Here is a 27,243-nt window from a genome sequence, read left to right on the forward strand (position 1 = left end):
TTTCTTGTATACCATGTACACTAATACACTTTATTTACAGGTACTATGTAGTACATATTAGTAGTACGTATTAACCCTTTAACGCCGATTGGATGTATTAAATGTTGACGAAAATTGTCTGTCGGTTGCCGATTGGACGTATGGTATGTCGACAAAAAAAATTTTTTTTTTAAATTCGCGGAAAAATAGTTATAGGCCTACTAGGCAAAAACTTTTGAATCTCGTGCCTTGGGGGATGCTGAGAGCTCACGGATCAAGGCGTTGTTTTGTTTACAATCGTTACCCAGGCGCGCAAGCGCGAATTTCTTTCTTCTCGCACTAAAAAGCATCAACGACACATCTCAGAAATTATTTCGTCACTTTGACATAATTTTTGCAGCATTTTATATTAGCCTTTACATGGAGTATTATATATGAAAATGTGTGCAATTTCATGTAAAATACAACAAAAAACAACTCATAGTTGTAGCTTTTGTCAGTTTTGAAATATTTTCATATAAATAACAATAAGTGCCAAAATTTCAACCTTCGGTCAATTTTGACTACCGAAACGGATCAAGGCGTTGTTTTGTTTACAATCGTTACCCAGGCGCGCAAGCGCGAATTTCTTTCTTCTCGCACTAAAAAGCATCAGCGACACATCTCAGAAATTATTTCGTCACTTTGACATAATTTTTGCAGCATTTTATATTAGCCTTTACATGGAGTATTATATATGAAAATGTGTGCAATTTCATGTAAAATACAACAAAAAAACAACTCATAGTTGTAGCTTTTGTCAGTTTTGAAATATTTTCATATAAATAACGATAAGTGCCAAAATTTCAACCTTTGGTCAATTTTGACTACCGAAATGGTCGAAAAATGCAATGTTAAGCTAAAACTCTTATATTCTAGTAATATTAAATCATTTACCTTCATTTTGCAACAAACTGGAAGTCTCTTGCACAATATTTCGATTTATGGTGAATTTATGAAAAAAAAAAATTTCCTTACGTCCGCGTGGTAACTCTTCCAAAAAAATCAGAAATTTTTTCCTCAGATTGTCATAATGTTTGCACCATTTTGAATAAGCAGTTACATAAAGTTTTATGCATAAAAATGTGCGCAATTTCATGTAGAATTCAACGAAAAACAACCCATGGTTGTAGCTTTTATCAGTTTTGAAATATTTTCATATAAATAACGATAAGTGCCAAAATATCAACCTTCGGTCAACTTTGACTCGACCGAAATGGTAAAATAACGCAATTTTAAGCTAAAACTCTTACATTCTAGTAATATTCAATCATTTACCTTTATTTTGTAACAAATTGGAAGTCTCTAGCACAATATTTCGATTTATGGTGAATTTATGAAAAAAAAAAAAACTATTTCCTTACGTCCGCACGGTAACTCTTCTGAAAAAAATCAGAAATTTTTCGTCCGATTGTCGTAATGTTTGCACCATTTTAAATTAGCCATTACATAAAGTTTTATATTGGAAAATGTGCACAATTTCATGTGGAATACAACAAAAAACATCCCATGGAAGTAGCTTTTATCAGTTTTGAAATCTTTTCATATAAATAACGATAAGTGCCAAAATTTCAACCTTCGGTCAACTTTGACTCTACCGAAATGGTAAAAAAACGCAATTGTAAGCTAAAACTTTTACATTCTAGTAATATTCAATCATTTACCTTTATTTTGCAACAAATTGGAAGTCTCTAGCACAATATTTCGATTTATGGTGAATTTATGAAATAAACTTTTTCCTTACGTCCGCACGGTAACTCTTCCGAAAAAATCAGAAATTTTTTTGTCCGATTGTCATAATGTTTGCACCATTTTAAATTAGCAGTTACATGAAGTTTTATATATGAAAATGTGCGCAATTTCATGTAAAATACAACTAAAAACAACCCATGGTTGTAGCTTTTATCAGTTTTGAAAGATTTTCATATAAATAACGATATAGAAAAAATCCGTCCTTTGGTCAACTTTAACTCAACCGAAATGGTCGAAAACTGCAATTGTAAGCTACAACACTTACAGTCTAGTAATATTTAATCAATTACCTTCATTTTGCAACAAACGGGAAGTCTCTAGCACAATATTTCGATTTATGGTGAATTTGTGAAAACTGCTTTTTTTTTACGTCCATGCATTACAAATTCATGCATCATTTTGTGATAATATTTTCTCTGTGTTGCCTTGATCGTTTGACAATGTGTTATATACCAAAATGATTGCAATTTAGTGTACAATACAATGGAAAAAAAATTAACTCTTTAGCTTTAACCGTTTTGCTCACAGCGCGATTTGTATACAATTATATATGATTTTTTTTCGCGCTGTCATATATCCCAATATTTATATATGATAATGATATTTTTTTCATTTCTGATGGTTGCATACTAAACTTCAGGCAATGACAAAAATGGGAGCCAAAAATGAACTCTTAATCTTGAAAACTAAGCGTGCTGTGATTTTTTGAAAAAAAAAAAAATTTCCGCTTCAGCACTCACTCGCGAACGCCACCACCATACGGGAGACGATTTTTAAAATATTGCTTCGGCGTTTAAAGGTTAAGTTGGGTATTGAATGGTCCATATTGTTGTATTTCATTGTTTATTGGTCAATTTAGCTTTTTTATAAAATTTACTGGGGAGTTTTTGTAGGGCTTGGAACGAATTAGGCAATTTACATGTAAAATGCGGTTCAAGATACAAAAAGCAGGTTACGAAGGCCACCTCGGAACAGATTAATTTCATATGTCGAGGTACCACTGTATCTACTATGGCTTTCAGAGACAGTGCAAGCACATATTTTGGCAATAACTCTGTAATGAACACTTGTATCAGAACCAGATTTTGCTATAGTGTATTACACCCAGTGCCGTAATTTATAAGGGCATCGTGAATCACTAATTGTAAAGAATAAAGACTCGTGTCCCTGTACCAAAAGGCAAAGACTCCATTAGCCAGAAATGGATACGAACACAACAGTAAAAAGCTCCGCCTACCCTCTCCCCCCACCTCCACCGCCACCCCCGTCCTTCTTCCCTCCCTCACCTTCCCTTCTCTCTCTCTCTCTCTGAAAGTTGCTTCAGTTTAAACTTATTTTGTATGATTTTTCTATCTGTCTATCTACCTAATGATATACATTATTGTATATATCTAACGATCCAGTCGGGTGTTAGCTGCCAGTTGACTAATTTATTTATGCATTGATCCGCTCCTCTCTCTCTCTTCTCTCTCTCTCTCTCTCTCCTCTTCTCTCTCTCTCTCTCTCTCGTCTCTCTCTCTCTCTCTCTCTCTCTCTCTCTCTGTGGTAGTGGTACCCACTGTAAATGGTTATAAGAGCGAGAGATATGTGAATGTTTGGTGGAGCAGTAAAACAATAGACACTATGATTTATGGTAAAGCGACTGTTATATGTGCATCGGCATAATCAAGGGATAGACTCTAATGAATGTCCTGAAGGCAATTGGTGGCTTTTTCATGGCTAAAAAAGTTGAAAAGTTGCGTGACAAATGAATTTCTGCAACCGTGCCGACAGTCAAGTTCTGTGGTGGCCATATCTTCACCTTCGTAATACAAGTACTATGTTGCTGATACCCTGAGTCCCCGTGAGGATTACGAAGAAGGTAACCAACCACAAGTATAACAGTCGCTTTACAATAAATCATAGTGTCTTATCTTTTTACTACTTCACCATACATTTAAACATCTCTCACTCTAATAACCATTTACAATAGGTACCACTACCACACACACACACACACACACAGAGAGAGAGAGAGAGAGAGAGAGATGAGCGGATCAATACATAAATAAATCGGTCTACTGGCAGCTAACAACTGACTGGATTGTTAGATATATACAACAAAGTATATTATTAGGTATACATATAGGTAGATATATAGATAGATAGAAAAATCATACAAAATAAGTTTAAACTGAAGCAACTTTCAGAGAGAGAGAAGGGAAGGATGAAGGACGGGGTTGGCGGTAGAGACGGGGGGAGAGGGTAGGTGGAGCTTTTTACTGTTGTGTTCGTAACCATTTCTGACTGAGGGAGTTTTTGCCTCTTAGTACAGGGACAAGTGTGTCTATTCTTTACAATTAGTGATTCATGATACCCTTATAAATTACGGCACTGGGTGTAATACATTATAGCAAAATCTGGTTCTGATACGAGTGTTACATATTAAATTGTTTTAGTATGATAATTTAAGGTATGTGCAGTGGTCCCCCCGTATTCACGGGGGATGTGTACCAGACCCCCTGTGAATAGTTAGAACCTGCGAATAGTTTGAACCCCTATAAAAATGCTTAAAACCTCCCATTTTGTTAGTTAAAATGCAAGAAAAACCAATTAAACATTTTTCTACCTGTTTTTCTTTAATAGTTTTATCACAAAAAAATGCATTTTATGATGAAATTGATAAAAAAAAAAAGAAACGGAATTTGTGTATACTGTATTTCTCATAGAAAAATACCGCGAATAATGGGGGGAAACGTTCCAGAGAGAAATCCGCGAATGTGAGAGTCCGTGAATCCGGAGAACGCGGATACGGGGGTCCACTGTATATAAATTGTTTTACTTTGATAATTTAAGGTATATTTTTTGTTTGAACTATCAAATTAAGCAGTGAAATGGTAAAATACACTATAAGCATTTTAGTTTATGGGGCACTGGGTATTTGGTAGTTATAAGCCAAGTATAAGCATTTTAGAGGGGATTTTTGCATTTCGGCGGCAGGTTCGGGAACCTAATACCGCGTATAAGTGGGGAAGCATATACTTCCATATACCCATTCATCAAGACTCGAAGCTTCTCCAATTCGTCTTCAAGAACAAGATCTGCCAGTTCAAAGCTCAGTGCTATAGGCTTTCGACACCTCCCCCCCCCCAGGTATTTACTGATGTCTTGGCCCCCATTTCAAAATGGGTACACATAATTGATATAAATATCTCCCTCTACTTAGATGACTGGGTTCTTCGTTCCCAGACAAAGAGGAAATGTGCAGAGGACCTTCAGAAAACTTTGTTGTTAGCCCAGGACCTGGGCCTTCTAATAAATATAAGGTCTTGGTTAGTCCCTTGTCAGGAAATGATTTATTTGAGGATGAGGATCAACTCTGTGGTTTTTTTGGCTTTTCCCTCTCCCAAAAGGATCGCGTCATTCCCTCTCCCAAAAGGATCGCGTCATCTATCTAGAGAGTAGACCACTTTTTATCCCTTCAGTCTTGCTCCAGGAAAGAATGGATTAGCCTTTTTGGGACTCTCTATTCCATGGAACAGTTTGTGTTGCTGGTAAGGTTACACATGAGGAATCCAGTTTTTCCTCAAGATAAATTGGGACAGGAGAAAAGATCCGGACTCATTCGTGTTCCCAGTAACTGCTGACATTAGGAAGACCTGTCATGGTAGAGATAAGAAGGAAGACTGTTGGAAGGGAAGTCTCTCTTTCCCCTGAATCCTGACCTAGTGTTCTATTCAGATGCCTGCAACCTATACTCTGTTTTTTTTCCATCTGTCCACCCTCCTGTGGTGTTTTAGTATGGTAACTCTGCGTCCCGGGCTTCAGATAGTTACATTCAGCTTACATTCAACAATTATAATAATATCCTATTCCGAATATTAACGGTGTAATTCGCATACAGTAAATTATTAAAACACTTTTCAGTTGCAAATGTTCACCCAGATATCCTTTTATTTACCTAAACTTACACATAGCATAACTATCTAAAGCCCGGGATGCAGTTACCATACACAAACACCACAGGCAGGTGGACAGATGGAAAAAACAGAGTATAGGTGTGGGAGCTCTCCTGGGAGACAGGGAGGTTTCAGGAGTATGGAATGCAGAGCTGATGGAATGGCACAAAGTAGTAACTGTCCACTCAGACAACACCATGGGACTGTCCCACATAAGGAAAATGGAGAATGCACTTTTTTTTTTTTTTTTTTTTTTTTTTTTTTTTTTTTTTTTTTTTTTTTTTTTTTCCCTGCGCGAAGCAACAAGAGCCCTCCTTTTGTGGGCAAATAGATATCGAATCAGAATCCTAACAAGGTTTATTCAAGGAAAACTCAACGTCTTGGTGGACGAACTGAGCCGCAAGAAACAAGTTCTCCCCTTGGAGTGGACATTGGACCCATCGGTGTGTCTTGACCTATGGAAACTATGGGCAGACCAGTCCTAGACCTGTTTGCAACCACCAAAAACCAGTGGCTCGCTCTTTACTGCTTGCCAGCCCAGGACCCACAAGCATGGGCGACAGATGCGATGCTGACAGACTGGTCAGACAAAGACCTTTATGCCTTTCCTTTGAATATTTTCCTAGAATAATCTTTCCTTTGCAACACAAATGTGCAATCTACCAGCCTGTTCACATCCTTCAGTCCCAGTATACTCCAGCTTAAGACTTTGAACAACACCACAACATGACTTACAACCCAAAAACTCCAAGACTGAGAGCTCTCTACTACATACCAAATGCAAGATCAGCATGTCCCCTACTGCACACTTTGTTATTGTTTACCTTCCCAGCACATACCGCTGCCATCTTGTCTTTTATGGCATCACAACACAAATACGTCAAGACATTTTCGAAAATAAAACGTTTCCTATACATTGAACATCGATCACATTTCACTAATGCAGAAAATAAAAATAAAAATAAAATGACTTGCTAAACTGATATATATAATCACACTTATCTCTTTCTCCCTCCCCTCCAACCTCTTCCTAACCTAATCCCCTCCAATTTCCTTTATTCTCCAACTCTTTGAGAGAGAGAGAGAGAGAGAGAGAGAGAGAGAGAGAGAGAGAGAGAGAGAGAGAGAGAGAGAGAGAGAGAGAGAGAGAGAGAGAGAGAGAGAGAGAGACACGTATATGTAACCCTAGGATATTGCTTTTTGGATAGAGAAAGGTTGACACAATGTAATTGGCATCTTCCTTGACATTTCCTTTAGCAACATTAATAGAAGGCTTCCGTTATATGAAAGAACCCATTAGAGGGTGTTGGCATTGATATTCAATTTATCAAGTTTCTTTGTATTCAAATGAAACTACATTTATGTACTCAAGGTGTTTAACTAACAGTTATATGTTTTTTATTGAAGACTATTATTATTACAGATAAGCTCCCGCTCTTCCATACTTTTGATGAAACAACTGCTGAACAGCTGAAGCTTAAGGCAGACACAATCACCATTTTCATGCCAGAAATTTATCATTCGAAGTATGAGGATAAAGTTTTTAAATACACAAAGGTAAGCATAGAAGTTATTTTTTTTCCAGTTTTGAATACTGAGAATTATAGTTAGTTATAAAAATTGTCAGCTCCCTGATGTTCTTTGGAGCAACCCAATGGAATATATCTGCAGAATGTAAACATTGCCAAGAGTTTCTCCATCTTTGTTTGGTAGTTCAGAATTGTTTATTCCATATTAATAAATTTTATATGCATTCTTTTTCATTACCTGTTTATCATGTTTTGTCCCCCTCAAAGATCTGTTTTGACCTGGTTACCCCTATTGGCTATTGTGTTCCTTCCATGACCCCCCCCCCCCCCTCCCCCCCCCCACCCACCCCCCACCCACCCACCACCACCACCACCACCACCACCACCACCACCACCACCACCACCACCACCACCACCACCAAGACATAGCAATACAAACAATACCCTACTTACGAATGAGTTATGTTTCGGATGGCCATTCATATCTTGAATTGTTCATAAGTTAGGTTTTAATATGTAGTGCATAGTTTTTTTTGTTTACACTCCTGATTAACTCGTGAATCACAGATTATCCCCTTTCCTTCCAGATTTTTGCAAAAATTTGTAAAAAAAAAAAAATTCAGCAGGTTTATGCTCAAGTATTTATTTAGTTGTTCTGTAGAAGTTAATATGTAGGGAATAATTTTTGTTGACAATTTATTAAAACCAAGGAATATAATGAACTTTGAAATGTCATGTTTACATTCAATTTGTGCAGTATTACTTTAGATGTTAGAAAAGTTAGAGGAAGAAAATAAAGTTTAGATTTATGCAACATTCAGAAAGTTTAGATTTATGCAACATTCAAAATTTAGTATTTTTTCCATGCTTTGAGAATTTTGCAGGAGCATTGTCTGACACTGGAAGTTCACAAAGTAAACAATGCACATTGCCATCTGTTGACAAAAATAATTACTAAATGTTTCTTATGTGGAGAGGAAATATAGAAAATGGGAATTCATCAAAGAACAAGTTAAATTAGGAAGATAGAAATAAGTAGGAGTATTATTAGTATGAACAAATATTCTCGAGATTGTAAGAATAATACTTGGTGGTTAATCACGAGAATGCTCAGGATAATCAGGGAAGGGGTTAAAGGACCAAGTTCGTCTTCTTCCTTGAGTTCTTTGCAAAACTGGTCACTAGCAGAATAGGTACGCAGAGCAAAATTTGAACTTCCAGGTGGCAGAGGGGAGTGCTCCGAACACACAAAGGAATGTTTCTGGGTGGTTGGGGGTTAAAAGTTAATCACTTATTTGACTTATTTCCCCACCCTGTACTCTCGAAATGGTGTAAATGACAAGAGAGAGCTTATTTTTCTGTAACAAGCTTGTTGGTAAAATAATTAAGTTCAGTTTTATGAAGACCACTTATGACTTCCTTAAAACATCAGGCATGGTTTTTTGTTTGGCAAAGGGGTTTTTACAACCGCATGCCTTTGCTGTCATCAACCACAGTTATTGGCTGTGGTTCTAGCCTTTGACTAAAAAGTCCACTTGATGGGCAGCAGTTTCTGCAGTTATTGGCATTGGGCCTGCCATTTTACTAAAACTGAGGGAGATAGTAGATGTGATGGAGAGGAGGAGGATAGATTTCTTGTGTGTGCAGGAGACTAGGTGGAAAGGGAGTGGAACTTGAGAAATAGAAAATGGGTATAAGCTATATTACAGCAGGTCACAAAAGGGAAAAAATGGAGTTGGAATTACAGTAGTAACAATTGGAAGGAAAAGGTGGTAGAAGAAAAGAGAGTAAATGATAGGCTTTTAAAGATTTCAATAATAATAGGGGACAAGATAGTAATACAATATCAGCATACACTCCTCAGATGGGGTGCCAAGAGCAAGAAAAATAATTATTTTGACTAAAGTTTGAGGCTACCATTAGAACAGTGAAAGAGGAGGAGAAACTAATAAGAGGAGCTGATTTGAATGGCAGGGTAGGAAAGAGAAGAGATGGGTGTGAGGAGGTACTCAGAGGTCATGGGTTTGGAATTAGAAATGAAGGTGGGGAGTATTCATTGGAGATGGCTCAGAGTTTTGAGTTGGCTTGTATGAACACATGGTTTCAAAAGTTAGATAAATACTACTTGATAAGTTATGAAACTGGAGGAGTGCAGAGCCAAATAGATTCCATCCTGGATTTTAAAATTAGAGGTAAGAAACCCAAGAAGAGAAAGAGATCTAAAATTAAGATTTGGGATCTTAAAGGAGAAAAGGGGGAGTAATTTAGGAGGAATGTTAGAGAGAGATGTCTGGAAAGTGGGAACATAGAATTTGGACAGAGTAACAGTAGAAAATATCTGGGCAGACATAAGAGAAATGTGTTTGGGGAAAGCAGAAGAACTGGTGGGAAGAACCAGTGGATATGGAGTGTCAAGAGGAGAAAAGTGGTTGGTGGTGGAATGGAGAGGTGCAAGAATCAATTAAAAGAAAATCAAAAGCCTTTAAGGACTAGAAAGTAAGGCATGCACAGGGTGCAGAGGTAAGGTACAGAGAAGAGGAAAGATAGGCAAGGAGGGTAGGTATGATTATTGGAAGGACAGCAGAGCAGTTGAATGAAAGACTACGAACAAGAGAAGGAGAAAAGAATATCTATAAGATTTCAAACTTGAGGAGAAGGCAGACAGAGGATGTGGGTAAATTAGGTGTCATCAAGGATAGTAATGGTGATGGAAATATATTGTATAGGGATGAAGTCATTAAGGGGGCCGGCCGGAACCCCTATAGTATATATGGTGGTATAGGGCGAAAAATGCAAAGTCATGAAAAAATTCATGGAGCTTCATACGGCAATTGAGAATACGTATACAAAATATTTAGTCAAAATTCCTCTTACTTTCGTAGTTACAGGGTAATTAGTAAACATAACTCAATAAGCCTAAAACATTCATCCATTCAAGAAAATGCAATATTTCTTCTGTTATCGTAAATTTTGATAATTATTGTCTAAGAAATTGTGAGAAATGGCATCTGTAGAGATTCCATTGGTCGCAGAGGGGAGCATGGTTCAACCATGATCAGTAGGAGCACAGACTTCAAGTAGACTACACGTTCGAGTTTCACCTCTGACATTCGCTTGCTTTTTACATATGCTTATATATGTTTTGGTAAGAATTTCATCATGCCAATGAGGAAAAGACAAGGAAAACATCTCGCTAACATAAAGATGAAGAAATTTTGCTCTAATATGATTACAGAATATCATAATATATGCGATATTAGCGTAGTTAGTGAAGAGAGAGAGGGAGGGTTGCGTAATAAGTAAATGCGCCCGTTTTGCCTGAAGCACACGTCACTCTATCCCCAAGGCTACGGTCTTTGAGCAAAGGGATCTTAATTTATGATAAATAACCTAGTTTTGGTTTATTAATACCCAAAAAGGAATATGAAATTCATAATAATCATGATTTATTAACATTGTCTTTGTAAAGAGAGAGTACAACATCGAAATTCACCTCTTGACATTCTCTTGCATTTACGTTTGTTTATTTTTGTTTCGGCAAGAATTTCATCATGCCAAAACGGAAAATACTAGGAAAACATCTAGGTAACATACAGAAGAAGAAAATTTGCTGTAATAAGCTGAGTTAGTGAAGGAGAGAGAGAGAGAGTGAGTTGCGTAGGAAGGAGTCCCCCCCGTCTTGCCTGACGCAGTGCCCCAAGCTACGATATATGAGCAAAGGGATCATCATTTATGATTAAATTATGATAAATAAAATAGTTTTGGTTTGTTAATACACAAAAAAGAAATATACATTCATAATAATCATTATTTATTAACATGACTATATGTACGTAATTAAGTTACTAATTAAGTTCTCATACAACATGATAAAGTACAAAGCGAAACCACTAATACGAATTTACGTTTACAAACAAAATTGTATGTGTGAACGAACGAATTCCGCGTGCTTATGATAACGCTGGTGCAAGAGTGGCTGAACGACTCCTTTACGTAGAGCATGATGGGGTAGATGCTGACCAATAGGAGAGCAGGATCTTACGGCAGTGAGTAGCATCAGGAACCAATGGGAGAGTGGGAGGATGGTGGCAAGTCTACAGAGTTAGAGGCACGCGAGTTTTAAAATTGATCTCGATGGTGCGGGCGAATCTCGGGGACTTTACAGTAACACCCTTTTGTAACCTGAATTATTTTCGTATGCAAAGGCAAAAAAATCTTCGTCTTTACTTTCGTAACTTGAATTTTTCGTAAGTTGGGACTTTCGTGATATTAGCCTAGTTAGTTAACCCTCTTACGCCGACTGGACGTATTTTACGTCAACATTTTTTGTCTCCCATGTGCCGACTGGACGTATTTTACGTCGACTTACAAAAGTTTTTTTTTAAATTCGCGGAAAAATACTTATAGGCCTACCAGCCTAAAACTTTTGAATCACGCGCCTTGGTGGATGCTGGGAGTTCACGGATCAAGGTGTTGTTTTGTTTACAATCGTTACGCAGGCACGCAAGCGCAAATTTATTTCTTGTCGCACTAAAAAGTACCTGTGACACATCTCGGAAATTATTTCGTCACTTTGACATAATTTTTGTACCATTGTAAATTAGCCGTTACATGAAGTATTATATATGAAAATGTGCACATTTTTATGTAGAATACAATAATAAAATACTCATGATTGTAGCTCTTATCGGTTTTGAGATATTTTCATATAAATAACGATAATTGCCAAAATTTCAACCTTCGGTCAACTTTGACTCGACCGAAATGGTCGATAAACGTAATTGTAAGCTAAAACTCTTATATTTTAGTAATATTCAATCAGTTACCTTAATTTTTCAACTAATTGGAAGTCTCTAGCACAATATTTCGATTTATGGTGAATTTACGAAAAAACTTTTTCCTTACGTCCGCGCGGTAACTCTTCCGAAAAAAATCATACATGCGATTGTGGTAATGTTTGCACCATTTTAAAATTAGCCGTTATATAAAGTTTTATATATGGAAATGTGCGCAATTTCATGCACAATACAACTAAAAACAACCCATGGTTGTAGCTTTTATCAGTTTTGAGATATTTTCATATAAATAACGATAATTGCCAAAATTTCAACCTTCGGTCAACTTTGACTCTACCGAAATGGTCAAAAAATGCAATTGTAAGCTAAAACTCTTATATTCTAGTAATATTCAAGCATTTACCTTCATTTTGCAACAAATTGGAAGTCTCTAGCACAGTATTTCGATTTATGGTGAATTTATGAAAAAAATAACATTTTCTTTACGTCCGCGCGGTAACTCTTCCGAAAAAATCATACGTGCGATTGTGGTAATGTTTGCACCATTTTAAATTAGCCGTTACATAAAGTTTTATATATGAAAATGTGCGCAATTTCATGTAGAATACAACAAAAAATAATTGAAGGTTGTAGCTTTTCTCATTTTTGAAATATTTGCATATAAATCATGATAAATAGAAAAAAAAACCACGTTCGGTCAAATTTGACTCTACCGAAATGGTTGAAAAATGCAATTGTAAGCTAAAACTCTTACAGTCTAGTAATATTCAGTCATTTATCTTCATCTTGAAACAAATTCGAAGTCTCTAGCAAAATATTTAGATTTATGGTGAATTAAAAAAAAAATCTTTCCTTCCCTCCGCGCGCGGATTCTCCGCCACAAATCTCTGAAATGCGTACGTCCCATTCTCGGAATATTTGCTCCGTTTCATATTAGGCATTTCATAGAGTTTTATATATGAAAATGTGTGCAATTTCATATAGAATAAAACGAAAAATATTTGAAGGTTGTATCTTTTCTTATTTCCGAAATAATTGCATATAAAAAATATACGTATAGTATATAAAAAAATTCGACATTCGGTCAACTTTAACTCGTCAGATATGGTCAAAAACTGCAATTGTAAGCTAATACTCTTACAGTATAGTAATATTCAATCATTTGTCTTCATTTTGAAAGACATTGGAAGTCTCTAGGACAATATTTAGATTTAGGGTGAATTTTTGAAAAAAATATTTGTTACGTCCGCGCATTACGAATTCATGCATTATTTTGTGATATTTTCTCTGTTGCTTTTATCGTTTTACAATGTGTTATATACCAAAATGATCGCAATTTAGTGTACATTACAACGAAAAAAAAGTAACTTGTTACCTTTAACCGTTTTGCGCACAGCGCGATTTGAATACAATTACAGTAATACTTTGGGTTACGAACCGATTAGTATACGAATTTTTTAACTTACGAAGTAACGCCCTCATTCTGGAATACGAATTTCGCTTGGAATACGAATGCGCGAATTTCCATCATGGGAGGCCGCCTGATTTGTTTACATCGGATGAGCGTGGGATCTGCGAACGCATTTTTTTCGGCCAAAACTTAACGCCTGCTTTGTTTACATCGGATGAGCGTGGGATCTGCGAACGCATTTTTTCGGCCAAAACTTAACGAGGGTCACGTGACTTCCTCCTACGCATCCCTTGACCCTTTTTAAACCATAACTCTTTCAATATCTCGCTGGCGGTAAGATTGAACGCATCTGTCCGTGATACGCTCTCAAATTTGCTTAGTGATTTGCGCACATGTTGTGTTTCCGACATAGTGCTTATACATTACTATTACCCAAATACTAAAGACAATGGCTCCCAAGATGACGAAGGCAAGCAGCAAGAAGGAAAGCATAAGAAAGAAGGAGATGATTACAGTCGAAATGAAGAAGGAAATTATCCAAATGCATGATAAAGGCGAGTGCGTGAAAGACATTGCAGCATTCTTCAAGCGGTCGCAATCAACGATCTGCACTATTTTGAAGAAAAAGGAAGAAATTAAAGCCAGTAAAGCATCAAAAGGTGTCACAGTATTGACGAAACAACGGCCTTATATTCTCGACGATGTAGAAAATTTGCTCATAGAAAAATATTTTTTCAAAATTGTGAAAGACAACATAGTGTTGCGTAAGCGTAAAATTAGTGATCGTAGTGAACGGTGCTCTCTAGAGAAAGAACCAGAAAGTCTTCCAGAAGTGTTCACGGAGGGAGATTTCCCCCCCAAGCCCTAACCCTCTCCTCCTCACCCTTCCCCTCCTCCCGTCTCCGTCAAGCCAGCAGCCACACTCGCCAAAGGTAAAGTTCAGGTTTTACTGTGCATGCATATTAAATCTAGTGTTTATATTTAATTTCATTCTTCAATTTTATAATTTTATGTAATTCCTACACGAATTTTCAACCTTAGTGAACAAAAATAAATGGAAAAATATGAATTGAAATGGTTATTCATGGTCGGGTGGAACGCATTATTTGCTTTTTATAACATTCTTATGGGAAAATCCATTTGGGTTACGAATTTTTTAGGTTACGAAGCAGGTTCTGGAACGGATTAAATTCGTAACCCAAGGTATTACTGTATATATGAAATTTCGTTTTTGCGCTATCATATATCGCATTATTTATATATGATAATGATAATTTTTTTCATTTCTAATGGTTGCATACTAAACTTCAGCCAATGACAAAAAAAAGGAGCCAAAAATGAACTCTTAATCTTGAAAACTAAGCGCGCTGTGGTTTTTTGAAAAAAATATTTTTTCCACTTCCTCGCTCACTCTGAAACACCTCCGGCACACGGGAGAAAATTTTTTTTTTTACCGCTTTGGCGTAAGAGGGTTAAAACAGAGAGAGGGAGGGGTGCGTATTTTGGAACGCCCCTGTCTTGCCTGGCGCACAGTGCATTACCCCAGGCTATGGTCGTTGAGCAAAGGGATCTTCATTTATGATAAATAAAATATTTTTGGTTTATTAATACCCAAAAAGGAATATAAAATTCAAAATAATCATGATTTATTAATTAATAACATTGCCTTTATAAAAAAAGAGTACACATTTGAGTTTCGCCTTTGACATTCTCTTGCTTTTACGTTTGTTTATCTTTATTTTGGCAAGAATTTCATCATGCCAAAGAGGAGAAAACATAATGAGAAATAACATAGTTTTGGTTTGTTAATACCCAAAACAGAAATATGCATTCATAATAATCATTATTTATTAGCATTGTCTTTATAAAAATTCAAAGGAAATCTTTGAACGCCTTCTCACTTAGTTTTAAAGTTATAGCATTGAAATTTGGTATATAACTCGGAAAGACATTATAGAACAATGAAATCAAGCCCTTTTTTCCCATTTTTTTTTTCCCTGATTTATAGGGTTTATTTTTTTACCATAATGAAAAATTCATATCTAGCAAAAAAGTTACTTTTAGAAAAAAAACTCCTCATTGGATTGGAGGTCTACATCAGGTCTATATATGGTAGTAATTCAAGGTCTTAATATTAAATATCAAGGGAGGAGATAGAATTTGAAGAACTATTATATTCGGGATAAATCACCCTGGCGTCACAAAACCAAAGGTCATAGGCGAAAATCATATGCGGTTTGGAGAGGTCCCAAGTCACCTTATCAAGTGGTATGAATATCAAAGTCGTGTCCTTAAGGAAAATGAAGAATGGTAAATCACCAGGTCCATCGGAGTTCCAAATTAAAATTATCAAATTATGTACTAGGTACAGAGAGGGAGAAATGGATGCTGGATTTATTGAAAGCTATATGGGAAGAGGAAGAAATGCCAAGGGACTGGGAGGAGAGTGTAATGGTATATATATTCAAGCAGAAGGTTATGTCATGGATTGTGGTAACTACAGGGGAATTAAATTAACATAGCATGGATTGAAAGTTTTAGAGAGAATACTGGATGAGAGATTGTAAAGATCTTAGAGAAAGCATACAATAGAATCCCAAGAGAAGTGATGTTTTGGTGTTTTAAGGAAAAGGAATGGCCAGAAAAGTTGGTTAGGCTGGTCGAGGTGATATATAAAAGAACGACCACAAAAGTGATAACAGCAGTTAGGGAAACAGAAAACTTTGAAGTTAGTGTTGGATTACACCAGGGATCAGCATTAAGCCCATTTTTGTTTTTGCTGATCATGGATGTGTTAAGTGAAGAGATCAGGAATGAAGAGTTCTGGAAGTTGTTGTATGCCGATGATCTGGTGATTATTGCTGAAAATGAGGAGGACCTACAGAGAAGGGTTGGAGTGGCATTAGTCTTTAGAGAGGGTGTGGCTTAAAGGTTACTTTGAATAAAACAGAGGTTTTTCTGAACATTAGGGAAGTTAGAGACAATAATAATACTAGAAAGAAGAGGCTCAATTATAAAACAGGCAGAAAAGTTTGAATACTTAGGATCTACTTTATGCCAAGAGGGAGGATGTGAGGGTGAAATTGACAGTAGGATCAAAGCTGCATGGGGGAAGTGGAGAGAGGTAGCTGGAATGATATATGATAAGAAAATGCCAATCAAGCTAAAAGTCAAGATATATAACACAGTGATAAGACAAGTGTTAATGTTCGGAGCAGAAATATGGGCTTTAAGAAGAAAAGAGGAAGTAAAGCTTGAGAGAATAGAGATGAGAATGCTGAGGTGGATTATGGGAATATCGCTGCTTGAGAGACTGGAAAAGGATGAAGTAAGAAGGGCAGACTTTGTAAAGATTACAGAGGTGACAAGAGAGTCATGATTGAGATGGTATGGTGATGTGTTGAGGATGGATGATGAGGAGAGTGGAGAGGGCTTGGGAGGAACCTGTTAGAGGAAGAAGATCGAGAGGGAGACCGAGAATTAGATGGCGAGATAAAGTGAAGGAAGATATGGAGAGAAGAGGTTTGGTGTTTGAATATTTTCCTAGCCTAATCTTTCCTTTTGAACACAAATGTGCAATCTACCCACCTGTTTACATTCTCCGGTCCCAGAATACTCCAGCTTACACCTTTGAACAACACCACAACATGACTTACAACCCAAAAACTCCTATCCGACAGAGAGCTCTCCCACCAACCAAACAACCCATGCATGTGTCTCCCTCTCCTCTGTTATTGTTTACATCAACTAGATGCCACCACCATCTTTTCTTCTGTGACGTCACAACACAACTTAAATACATCAATAGACACCTTTTAGAATCAACCATATGCTGCCCATACATTGGACATCCACCATATTTCGAAGATGCAGAAAATAACAATAAAAATGAAATAACTCTGACTAAACTGATATATAATATATAATCATGGTGGAGGATGATGCCTTAGATGAAGGCAGTGGAGAAGGCACATCAGACAACTGACCCCTTGATGTAGGGATAACGGTGGGAAAGAAGACGACGACTTATGACTTCTTCAAATGTATATTTACTGTTATTGATAATGAATGTCTAGTTGCTGTTATGTCTGTAATACCTTAATGGGAAACATAATTTCATGACTGGGAAGGAAACTGGATAATCATCAGCAGTAAGAGTAAAAAGACAAGAAATTGCGTGAATTTGTGAATAATGGTCATTTGATATAATGATTTGAGGTTTGCTATCATTGGTGTGTTGCCTCCAAGTCCTGTTGTAGCCTCTACATTTTATTCTATAATTTTTTTAAATTGTTAACTGTAGAATATTGTAACTGAAAGAAACTGAAATGGGAAATTATGATTTTACCTTCAGACAATAGAACTTCAGTGAAGACACTGGCAGATCATGATACAGAGGCTTATAAGGCTAAATTGTAAAAACATTTAACTGCATGGTTTGTCTAGTGTGAGATAAAATGTGACATCTAGGGTAACTCAGTAGCCACAATATTCTTGCCATTCAGTAATAGTAATTTTTTAGATCAAAATGAGAGGAATCTTGAGCACTCCTAGCTGTTAGAATTTTTTTAACAAGGTCTTAATTATATCCTTTAATTATATTCAAGTGATTTGATGGTTGGGTTATTTTATAGAAAATACCTCAAGACTTGTGTACTTAACAGCTTTTATACTGTAGTTTCCTCTGTTGCCATCTTAGATTTGGTACATTTTAAGATAAATCTTTGGAATTGAATGATAGGTGAAAAGTGGAGGTTTGTTTATCAGGAACCATGTAGTTGTTACTTTTAGCAGTAAGATAATTAGAAAATATTCAAGTAAAAACTGTAATATAGCATCTAGGTTATATGACAGCCTTTGGTACTACTTATCAGAAAGATAAACCCCAAAAGTGAGGTTGAGATGCAGATAAACTTGAAAATCATTCCCATTTTTATTGCAGACAACAGGGACATACAAAGAGATAGCGCTATGGATTGCTAAGAAAAGTGTCCCACTTGTAGGACAGCGAACAAGGAGTAATATGAACTTCAAATATGAGACTAGGCCTCTTGTTGTTGTGTATTATGATGTCAATTATTCTCATCAATATGTTAAAGGTAATTTTGAACTTTTATTGGATCTCATATCTGCTATTAATTTTACTAATGCATGTTAGTGTGATGTACAATATATTAAACTTAACCCAATACGTACTGTACTATCAGTAAATTGTCTCTTATTTCTGGCAGATACTCAGTACATCCGTAACAAGATTTTGCCAGTTGCTGATAAAAATAGAGACATTCTCTTTGCTATATCAAATGAAGAAGAGTTTGAAGAAGAGTTAAAAAGCTTGGGTCTTGAAGATTCTGGTGAAAATGTCAATGCTGGTGTTTGGTCAAGTACATCCAAGTAAGTTGAAAAAATATAAATTTTGCCAGATCATCCAGATGCACATAACACTTATGTTTAGCTTGTTTAATGTTTATAAGGTATGAGGTATTTATAGTTGTATAATTTTATTGCTGTAATGTATGTGAAAAAAATATAAGTACAATTCAACTACATACTACCTATTAAAGATTGGAGTCGAGACACATACGTACGAGTTGTATTTAATTGTAAGGTAGACTAAGTGGATTAGGATTTGCTTTTATCGAAGAAGACAGAATGACTGATGGTTACCAGGTATGGTTTTTAAATTTGTTGCAGGTACCCTTTGAATCCAGAGGATGACTTCAGCACTGATGTTTTAGAAGAGTTTGTGAAAGATTTTAAAAATGGTAAGGTTTAATTAAGGATTTATAGAGTAGTAATTAATTTTATTGTAACGACTAACTTTGAACCTCTCACTGTATTTGCAACAGTGTTTTGTAATTAGATTCACAAATTTATCACTACGGGCATTCCCCGGTTATTGGTGGGTAATCCATTCTCAGCGGGGTGCTGATAAGCGAAAATCACCATTAACAGAACTCTGCGATTTATGGCGCCGATAACTGGTTAATGGCACCTCTGTTAGGTATGTTATGGTGCCGTTCAGGAGCTCTGCGTGTTATGGTGGTAGACAAGCTCCATAAACTGAGTTTGCCGATAACCAGTTGTGGATCAAGGGATAATAAGGAAATGCTTTAATATTAATCACTGAGTATATAGTAAGCAAGTACCTTATACATTCTTACAATGGAAATACTGTTGCTGTTCATTGATTTAAGCTTCTTTATGGAATAGACTTCTTTTTCTCAAATAAGTGCCCTTGTTATTGGGGTAAGGGTCTAAGAGCCAAAAGTTAGTCTGATGATTGATGACCTTCCCTTTGCAAGGCAGTTTCATATGGCCATGGAATCTTGATTTTGGTTCTAGGGCCACACCAACTGCCGAAATTTAAGGGATTATCGAATTTTAGTCATTAACAGTTTTCAACTGTTTTATGAATAAATAAACATACATCCTGAAGCATGTTCATCACATTTATAACACTATGAACTACAAATCATATACAAGAATTGTAAAAAATGTCTGTATGAGTAATTCAGGATAGGTCCAAGTGAGCTGGACTGTTTTCGAGTTTTATGCGTAAATAAACATATCAAGAAATGTTATGGCTATAAAAGAATAATGGTTAGATTGTTTCATGGAAAATTTTTCCCATTGCTTGTATGGCACTGTGAACTAAAGAGACTTGTAAATCGTCCGTCTGAATGATTATACATTGGATCAAGTCTGATATACACTATTTTGGACAGTTTTACAATAGATAAACTATCTAGAAATGTTATTGCTGTAAATTGGTTCATGGACAACTTTGCTCATTGTTTTTACAGCACTGTCAATGAAAAATTGTTAAAAAAAGCATGAAAAACAAATTTGAAAATAAAATTTATTAAGAAATACAGTGCTTCCCCACTTTTACACGGTAATAGGTTGCAGAACCTGCTGCAGAAATGCAAAAATCCCTAATAGTACTCTATTATTGGCTCCGATAACCGGAAATCTGTGCATTTTGGCACCAAAAAATCAGCGATTTTTGGTGCTAGGCAAGCACCATAAAACTGGATTTCTGATAACTGTGGCTTCTGATAACCAGGGACTGCCTGTGTCAAAATGGGTAGTTATGTGTAAGTGTATTTAGAGGGTGTCTAAAATTCATAGAGCATATCTGAAACTTGCTAATTATTTTCATATTTTCATGACTAAAGACATTTTGTATGGTAATTTAATGTAAACACGGGAAAATATCAATAAAATGTATTTCTATTTCTTAAGAAATGTGTGCCAAACAATGTACCAATGTTACCCCTATCTACGTTCAAAGAAGATGGTAAGGCTTGAATATTGGATGGAAGTAATGTGTGCTCCTGAATATTGGGGTAACTTGATTGGTTTTTGCCTTGTTAAGAGTAACAGTTAAGAGTATTCACTTATAGCTGTAAGCCATATATTTTTCAATTGTAATGTAGTAAGATGACCTTGAAATATTAAAGTGTTTTAGGATGATAGTTTAAGGTATATTAGGTGTTTAAACTTTTAAAATAAGCAGTAATAAGCATTTTTGGAGGGGGTCTCAAGTATTTGCAAATTTTAGCTATTCTTGGGTAGTTGTGGTTGAATATTTTCCTAGCCCAACCCATCCAATATGCTACATTCATGCAATCTACCCACCTGTTCATATTCCTTTTCCAGTATAATCAAAGTTAAAACCATAAAAACAACACAACCTGACTTAAAACCCACAGACGACAACCTAACATGGAGAGCTTTCTAATCTAAGCACACAACAAAACTCCTAGCCAGTACATCTCTGTTTTGTTTACATGTTTCAGCCTCCCACGGCTGCCACTGTGTGGCCTATAATGTCACAACACAAACGGTTTCACTTCAAAACAAAGAATGTTTTGTTATAAAACATCTTATAAAATTAAACATAAATTTCTTATACATTTGTAAATGAATAATGCCCACATTTCACCAATGCAGAAAAATAGAAATAAAATAATAATGACTAAACTTTAAAACTAATATATAATCACATTTATCTCCTGCTCTCTGCCTTCCAACCTCTTCTTATCCTAAGCCCCTCTATTCTCCTTTATTTTCCAGTTCTTTACTGTCGACTTACATAATTTCTAAAATTTCCCCTGAAACTCCTGCTTTAGTCAGTACATCAGCTATTTGATCTTTTCCTTATATCCATCTCACCACCACTTTTTCTTCAGATTCTATTGTTTCTCTTATTGCTGCAATATCAATCTCTAACTTATTACTACTTACCCCAGTACGATGCCTCTAATTTTCTCCCTCCTCCTATCTCTCCTCACAAATGTTTGAAATATATCAATCCTTCTATGGCCTCCCCAACACTCAACTTCTGCTCCAGTGGTGGATTTTGCTACTGGATTTTTAACACACCATATGGGATTCTCATCTTACTATCTGTCAAGGATATCACAACCCAATTGAGTATGGCCATCTTCTGTATTCCCATATAAAGCATCTGCATAGGTTTCCCAACAAATCTTTTCTTCCTACTCAATTATTATCACTTCTCCCATTATGTTGTTAGTTGTTCTCATTATTTTAATCAGGTTTTTCATATCTTGAGTCATTCCTTCTGTAAAAGCTTTACTTAATCCTCACACATCATATGATATTTCTGGCATGGTATGGAGCACTACCCAGTTCAACTGTCCTACCACTGATCCAGAGGCCCTTTATTCCTCACACTGTTACAACACTACTCTCCTTGCATTTGAATACATTTTTATATATTAATTTTTTTCTTTTTTAATAAGTGAGATATTTCTATATTTCTCTTAACTTTTGTTTTTTCCTAATGAACACCATCCCATATTCTTTGGAAACTTGAATTTTAAGTCAATGACCCCTGTAGGCTTGTTCCATATGAATAATAATTCAACCTTTTAAAATTAAAGCATAAGGAAATGTCAGAAGGTATTTACAAGATCAAAAGGGAATTTTTGAAAGTTGTGTAAAATATCTTAAGTGATTTAAAATTTGATGATGTACACAATCTGTAAGCTAAATGGAATTCTTTATTGCAGGCAAATTAAAACCATTTTTGAAATCTCAACCAACACCCAAAAGACAGGAGGGTCCTGTTCGAGTGGTGGTTGCAAATAGTTTTGAGGATGAAGTTATGAAATCAAAGAAGGATGTTTTAATTGAATTTTATGCTCCCTGGTGTGGTCATTGCAAGAAACTGGAGCCAGTGTATAAAAAGCTTGCCAAGCACCTTGCAAATTCCAACCCTGATGTTGTGGTTGCCAAGATGGATGCATCTGCCAATGATGTCCCAAGCTCTTTTAAGGTAGAAGGTTTTCCAACCATATACTTTTTAAAGGCAGGGGAAAAGGACAACCCCATACAATTTACTGGAGAAAGATCATTTAAAACAATGAAGGTAAGAGTGAATTTCAAGCTTTAGTAAAAAACAATTGTCAAAATACTTAGTAGAATAAGGTAGACTGCATCATACTATTCTACTAACAGAAGTTGAGATATTTTACTTGCCAATTTTTGAAAATATAGGTCTGTATTTATTTCAAAGCTATATATATTTCTTGAATTTCTATAAATAATTAGGAGCTATATATGCATGCACATTTTCATAATTGTTCTTTTACCCCCAGGATTTTATTGCTCAAGAGGCTACAATATTTGATGATGAAGAGGCAGGGAGCAGTGGAAAAGATGAATTATAGTTGCTGCTTCTTAGCAATAGGTGGATAAAATATTTCTAAGAATTATTTGCTAATTCTCTAGTTTCAATTAAATTTTAAGGTACAAAAGTAATCCTGACAAAGCAGTCAGTGGAGTTTTATAGCACAAGGTGTTAATATTAATAATAACTTTAGTTTTACTAATGTTGGCACTTATCCTTTTAGTCCAGTCCTTGGTTTGAAAGATTTTATAATATAACAATACATGTACTGTTATTAATCCATGCCTCTGTTTATGAGAGGGCTATGCAAGGTTGTTCCTAATTTTTTCATTATGGTGTGACAAACTTTAGATGGTGTAAGAAAATGAGAATCTGTACAGCTTACAGCTTGTTTATACTCCTTTACTATGAACTTAATTAGTTGACTGACATGCTCAATACAATTGCCCTCCAGCCTGTTGATTGAAGTTGTTATTGAACAAAATGTTATTTTTGAAATGCAAAATCAGTACTTAGTCTGTGTATCTTTTATAAGAATAACTTAAGTATCATGGGATGTTACATTTTCTCCTTTGTTTTTTCATTCATGCCATGTCAACCCATTAATTTTACCTTGTAAAACCAAAGTATGATCAATGTTTCCTGTGATATTAGGTAAATTAAAACTGTATTCTTTGGATGCTTGGTGATGAATCAGTTACTAACCAAATTTATGCTGGCTATTGTGCTAGACAGGGGTATTTATTTTAACAGTGATTCCAAAATATTCATATATATATATATTTTCTTTATAGGATCAAAACATTTACTTAAAAGGGAATTTTTTAAAAAAATGTTCTCCATTTACTATGGCAGTTCATAAACATTCCATATGAATCTTGCTGATAGCAAGAGACCATACTTAATAGTACATAAGTAAGAAGATTCAGGAAAATGAATAGAATGGCTTATATTAAACATCACCAGCAAAAACCGTTCAAACTAAATTCACAACCATGCATTAGAAGCAGCATAGAATCTATGCTGTCCATTAATCTAATAATTCTCTAACTTTAAAGGTAGGGGAAATAAAATTAGTTGTGAAATTTCATGTCTTTTATATGATTGTTTGACAAAAGCTAGAAGATTAAAAACAAAACTCATTGGTTTGTATTCACTTTAGCTGTACTGCACAAGTCTGGTTGTGGTAATTTCATGATTTAGTGTGTCATGATTTTGTAATAAAGAGAAAAGTGGGAATTACCTGTTTTATTACCGTATGTATCGTAAAATTTCAAGATATCATTTTCCCCATTCTTTGTTCCTTAGTACCACTCGCCGTATTTTTCCACTGATGTTTTTTGGAAGAGATTCAACAAACTCAACCTGAAAAAAATGTAAAATGTTCTATAACTGATTTTAAAATAGTCAAGGTATGAATGTTCAATTAAAGTCAGTATATATGTATCTACTGATTTTAAAATAGTCAAGGTATGAATGTTCAATTAAAGTCAGTATATATGTATCTACATACAAGTTAAGGTATGAATTTTCAGTGTAAGTTAGTATTTATATTAAAGATTATAATAACATTGGAAAGAAAAAGCTATAAATATACATATAAAGGCATTATCCTTTGCTTAAAAAAAAAAAGACAGCCATTAGTCTAAAATTAAATTATAATAAAAGAGTATTCAAACTTTCTCTTATGCTCATACCACCAAGAATTCTAAGGCAAGTCTGAGTTATTCATACGTGGAACAAACCCTCGGTCTTAATGGATTTTATTTCCCGTGCAAGCTGGTAACCAGTCAGATCAATCTAAGATTGAAAAGCAAGGAATCTGTGACCTCTGGCAACCCTGATCATCCGATGCGCTGAGGCTGGAAGCCATGCATGTACGGTGTGATTGGTTAGTCTTTTCATGACTGCCTTGGCGATACGTACACTTTCAGTTTCTCCCCCAAGCCAGTCCTTTGTTTCACCCTTTATTTCTGTGTGCTTGCGTAGTTTTAGTTATGGAGTCCCCTAGATCTTTGAAGGCTCATTAGTGTATGTTTCTGGGCATTCGAGGATTCCCCTGCTCAAAGTTTTTAGCTTCCGTAGCAACCAACCCACATTCGACATGCAGTAGGTGTAGAGAAAACGTTTATACAGTGACCAACCCCTGTGTAGAGTGTCGGGCATGGCCTATCTCTCAGTGGAAGCTGTCCTACAATAAGACAGAACATCATAAAACATCGATGCTTCCTCCATGGGAGGGATTCTCCCCTCCTCATAAAGATTCGACAGCTTACCCGATCGACACTCAGACAAGGGATGGTACTAGGTAGTAAGATCTTCCTTTTCTTCCATCGATTCATCAGTGGAAGTATCGGGAGGACGAATCAATAATCTTTTATTTAACTTGACTGCTTCTCCATCAGGTTCCATTTCTCTTTCGGAAAGGGAAGATGTGATCCCTAATGGTAATCTTGTTTCAGGGAAAGAAGTAGCCAAGATGGCGGCACTGTGGGCATCGCTGGGGCTACAGGGTCCTCCATCATGGGAGGGTTTGTTGTCACATTTTCTGGAATTGCGGACCCCTCCCCTTACCCCCGTAGCAGTCCCCCCACCACCAGGTCTCTTCTATGTGGGACCGTGGGGTCTCCCCACCTCTGGGCAGAGGAGGTCAGCACAACCGCTACCCAGTATCTGACGCCGTACTGTATTCCTCTGCCAGCGCCATGTTGTGTTCCTCCACAGCGGAGTCGAGCAGCTCATTCTGGGTTGGGGAGACCATGACGTCACTCGATTCATCTGCCCATCCCATAGTGTTGGAAGCAGCGAGCAGCCATCTTTCAAGACCAATGATGTCATCATCCGCTCGCGAAGAGACGTCCGAGACAGTTTCAGTCGCTTTGTAATAGACTGGACTCAGTATTGGAGAGTAACTAGCAGCCTTAGCTCCGAAGAGGAAGGGCATTAAGAGGAAGGCAGCCATCACCCCAGTGAAGGTGAGGAAACGCCATAGGGAGGAAAGGACTGCGTCCCTGACACCATCGGCCCCCCTCCGGTGCAATGAACAAGACGCTGGAGAGTCAAGGGACTTTGTGGCTTCCTCGTCAAGTGAGAGGAGCGTCTCGCCTACATCCCCTCAACAATCTCCTGTTCATGGACACGTACATGGAGGGAGGGGGGAGGTAGGGAGTGAGGATGGAGGAAGGAAGGCTTCGATGTCTTCTGCCCATCAAGGAAGCTTCGCTTCATCATCTTCCCTTTGGGATCGGTGTCTCCGGACAATGTCTGCGATGGTTCTAGTGGGGAAAATGATAGGAATGTTTCTCCTACTCGCGGACATGCGTCAGAGCATATGCAAAATGTAGAGCAAAGGGTTGTTTCTCCAACTTCACCAACCTCTGTCCCTACTCACCGCGAGGACCAGAGGCCGCCGATCAAGAGGTCGAAGCTTCTCAACCGGGAGTAGCAAGGATCATTGAAGACTCTCCTTGGAGCAGTCACGTTCTTCCTCTCGGGAACGAACTCCTAGTCCCTTACATGGCCGTGGACATGATCTGCTACACAGACGTGGACACAGTGTGCACGTACATGATCCGTTAAACAAATGTGAACACACAAGGATTCGCAGTTGTGAGAGCCGGGCCAGGGCGCATAGGCTTGGCCCGACTTCATCAAGGGCAGGAGAACGTGGAGATCACGAGCTGTATTGTCGAGCATAGCAGGAAGCTGGGAGAATACGGACATGACTACTTCAACACCTCAAACAGAGTACAAAGGAGAGAGACAAGAGTTTCTATCTCCCTTTGCAGAGGTAATTGGGCTCATTAGAGTTCAATAACCTGGAAGGTAGAACTCGACCACAATCAACAATGGCACCGACAGGTATAGAGGCCCTACTGGGGTCAACCAAGACCCAAAGATGTCGTTTGAGCTACCACTGCCACAACACGACAATCAGTGTTGCACAAGATAAACGAACTGGTGTCAGACAGGGATGGTTCGCTGCGGGCATCAAGGACTTTCAAGTTTCTTCCACCTCCCCTTGGTCGCCATAGGAAATACTACTCTACCAATGGAGCTCACTTAATGCCTCGCTATCTTAACCCTGACATGATTTGCCTGAAACCAGGCCTTACCTTGGAACAGGTTAGGTCAA

The 27,243-nt window shown here is 36.8% G+C and overlaps 2 protein-coding genes across 3 annotated transcripts in view; one reads left to right on the forward strand and one right to left on the reverse strand.

Annotated features, from left to right (window-relative positions):
* LOC135217023 (protein disulfide-isomerase A4-like) overlaps positions 1 to 24,347 on the forward strand; it is a 63,451-nt gene extending 39,104 nt beyond the window's left edge. The window contains exons 7-12 of the mRNA XM_064252606.1: positions 7,132 to 7,265; positions 18,387 to 18,543; positions 18,676 to 18,838; positions 19,139 to 19,209; positions 22,489 to 22,847; positions 23,077 to 24,347. Of these exons, the coding sequence (XP_064108676.1) occupies positions 7,132 to 7,265; positions 18,387 to 18,543; positions 18,676 to 18,838; positions 19,139 to 19,209; positions 22,489 to 22,847; positions 23,077 to 23,148 (956 nt within the window). The 3' untranslated portion in view covers positions 23,149 to 24,347. The remainder of the gene's footprint in view (positions 1 to 7,131; positions 7,266 to 18,386; positions 18,544 to 18,675; positions 18,839 to 19,138; positions 19,210 to 22,488; positions 22,848 to 23,076) is intronic.
* LOC135217025 (acyl-coenzyme A synthetase ACSM3, mitochondrial-like) overlaps positions 24,186 to 27,243 on the reverse strand; it is a 271,158-nt gene continuing 268,100 nt past the window's right edge. For both annotated transcript variants that reach the window (XM_064252627.1, XM_064252622.1), the window contains exon 13: positions 24,186 to 24,473. In XM_064252627.1, the coding sequence (XP_064108697.1) occupies positions 24,390 to 24,473 (84 nt within the window). In that variant the 3' untranslated portion in view covers positions 24,186 to 24,389. The remainder of the gene's footprint in view (positions 24,474 to 27,243) is intronic.

Source organism: Macrobrachium nipponense, chromosome 19, assembly GCF_015104395.2.
Source record: "Macrobrachium nipponense isolate FS-2020 chromosome 19, ASM1510439v2, whole genome shotgun sequence".
In the NCBI taxonomy this organism is placed as follows: domain Eukaryota; kingdom Metazoa; phylum Arthropoda; class Malacostraca; order Decapoda; family Palaemonidae; genus Macrobrachium; species Macrobrachium nipponense.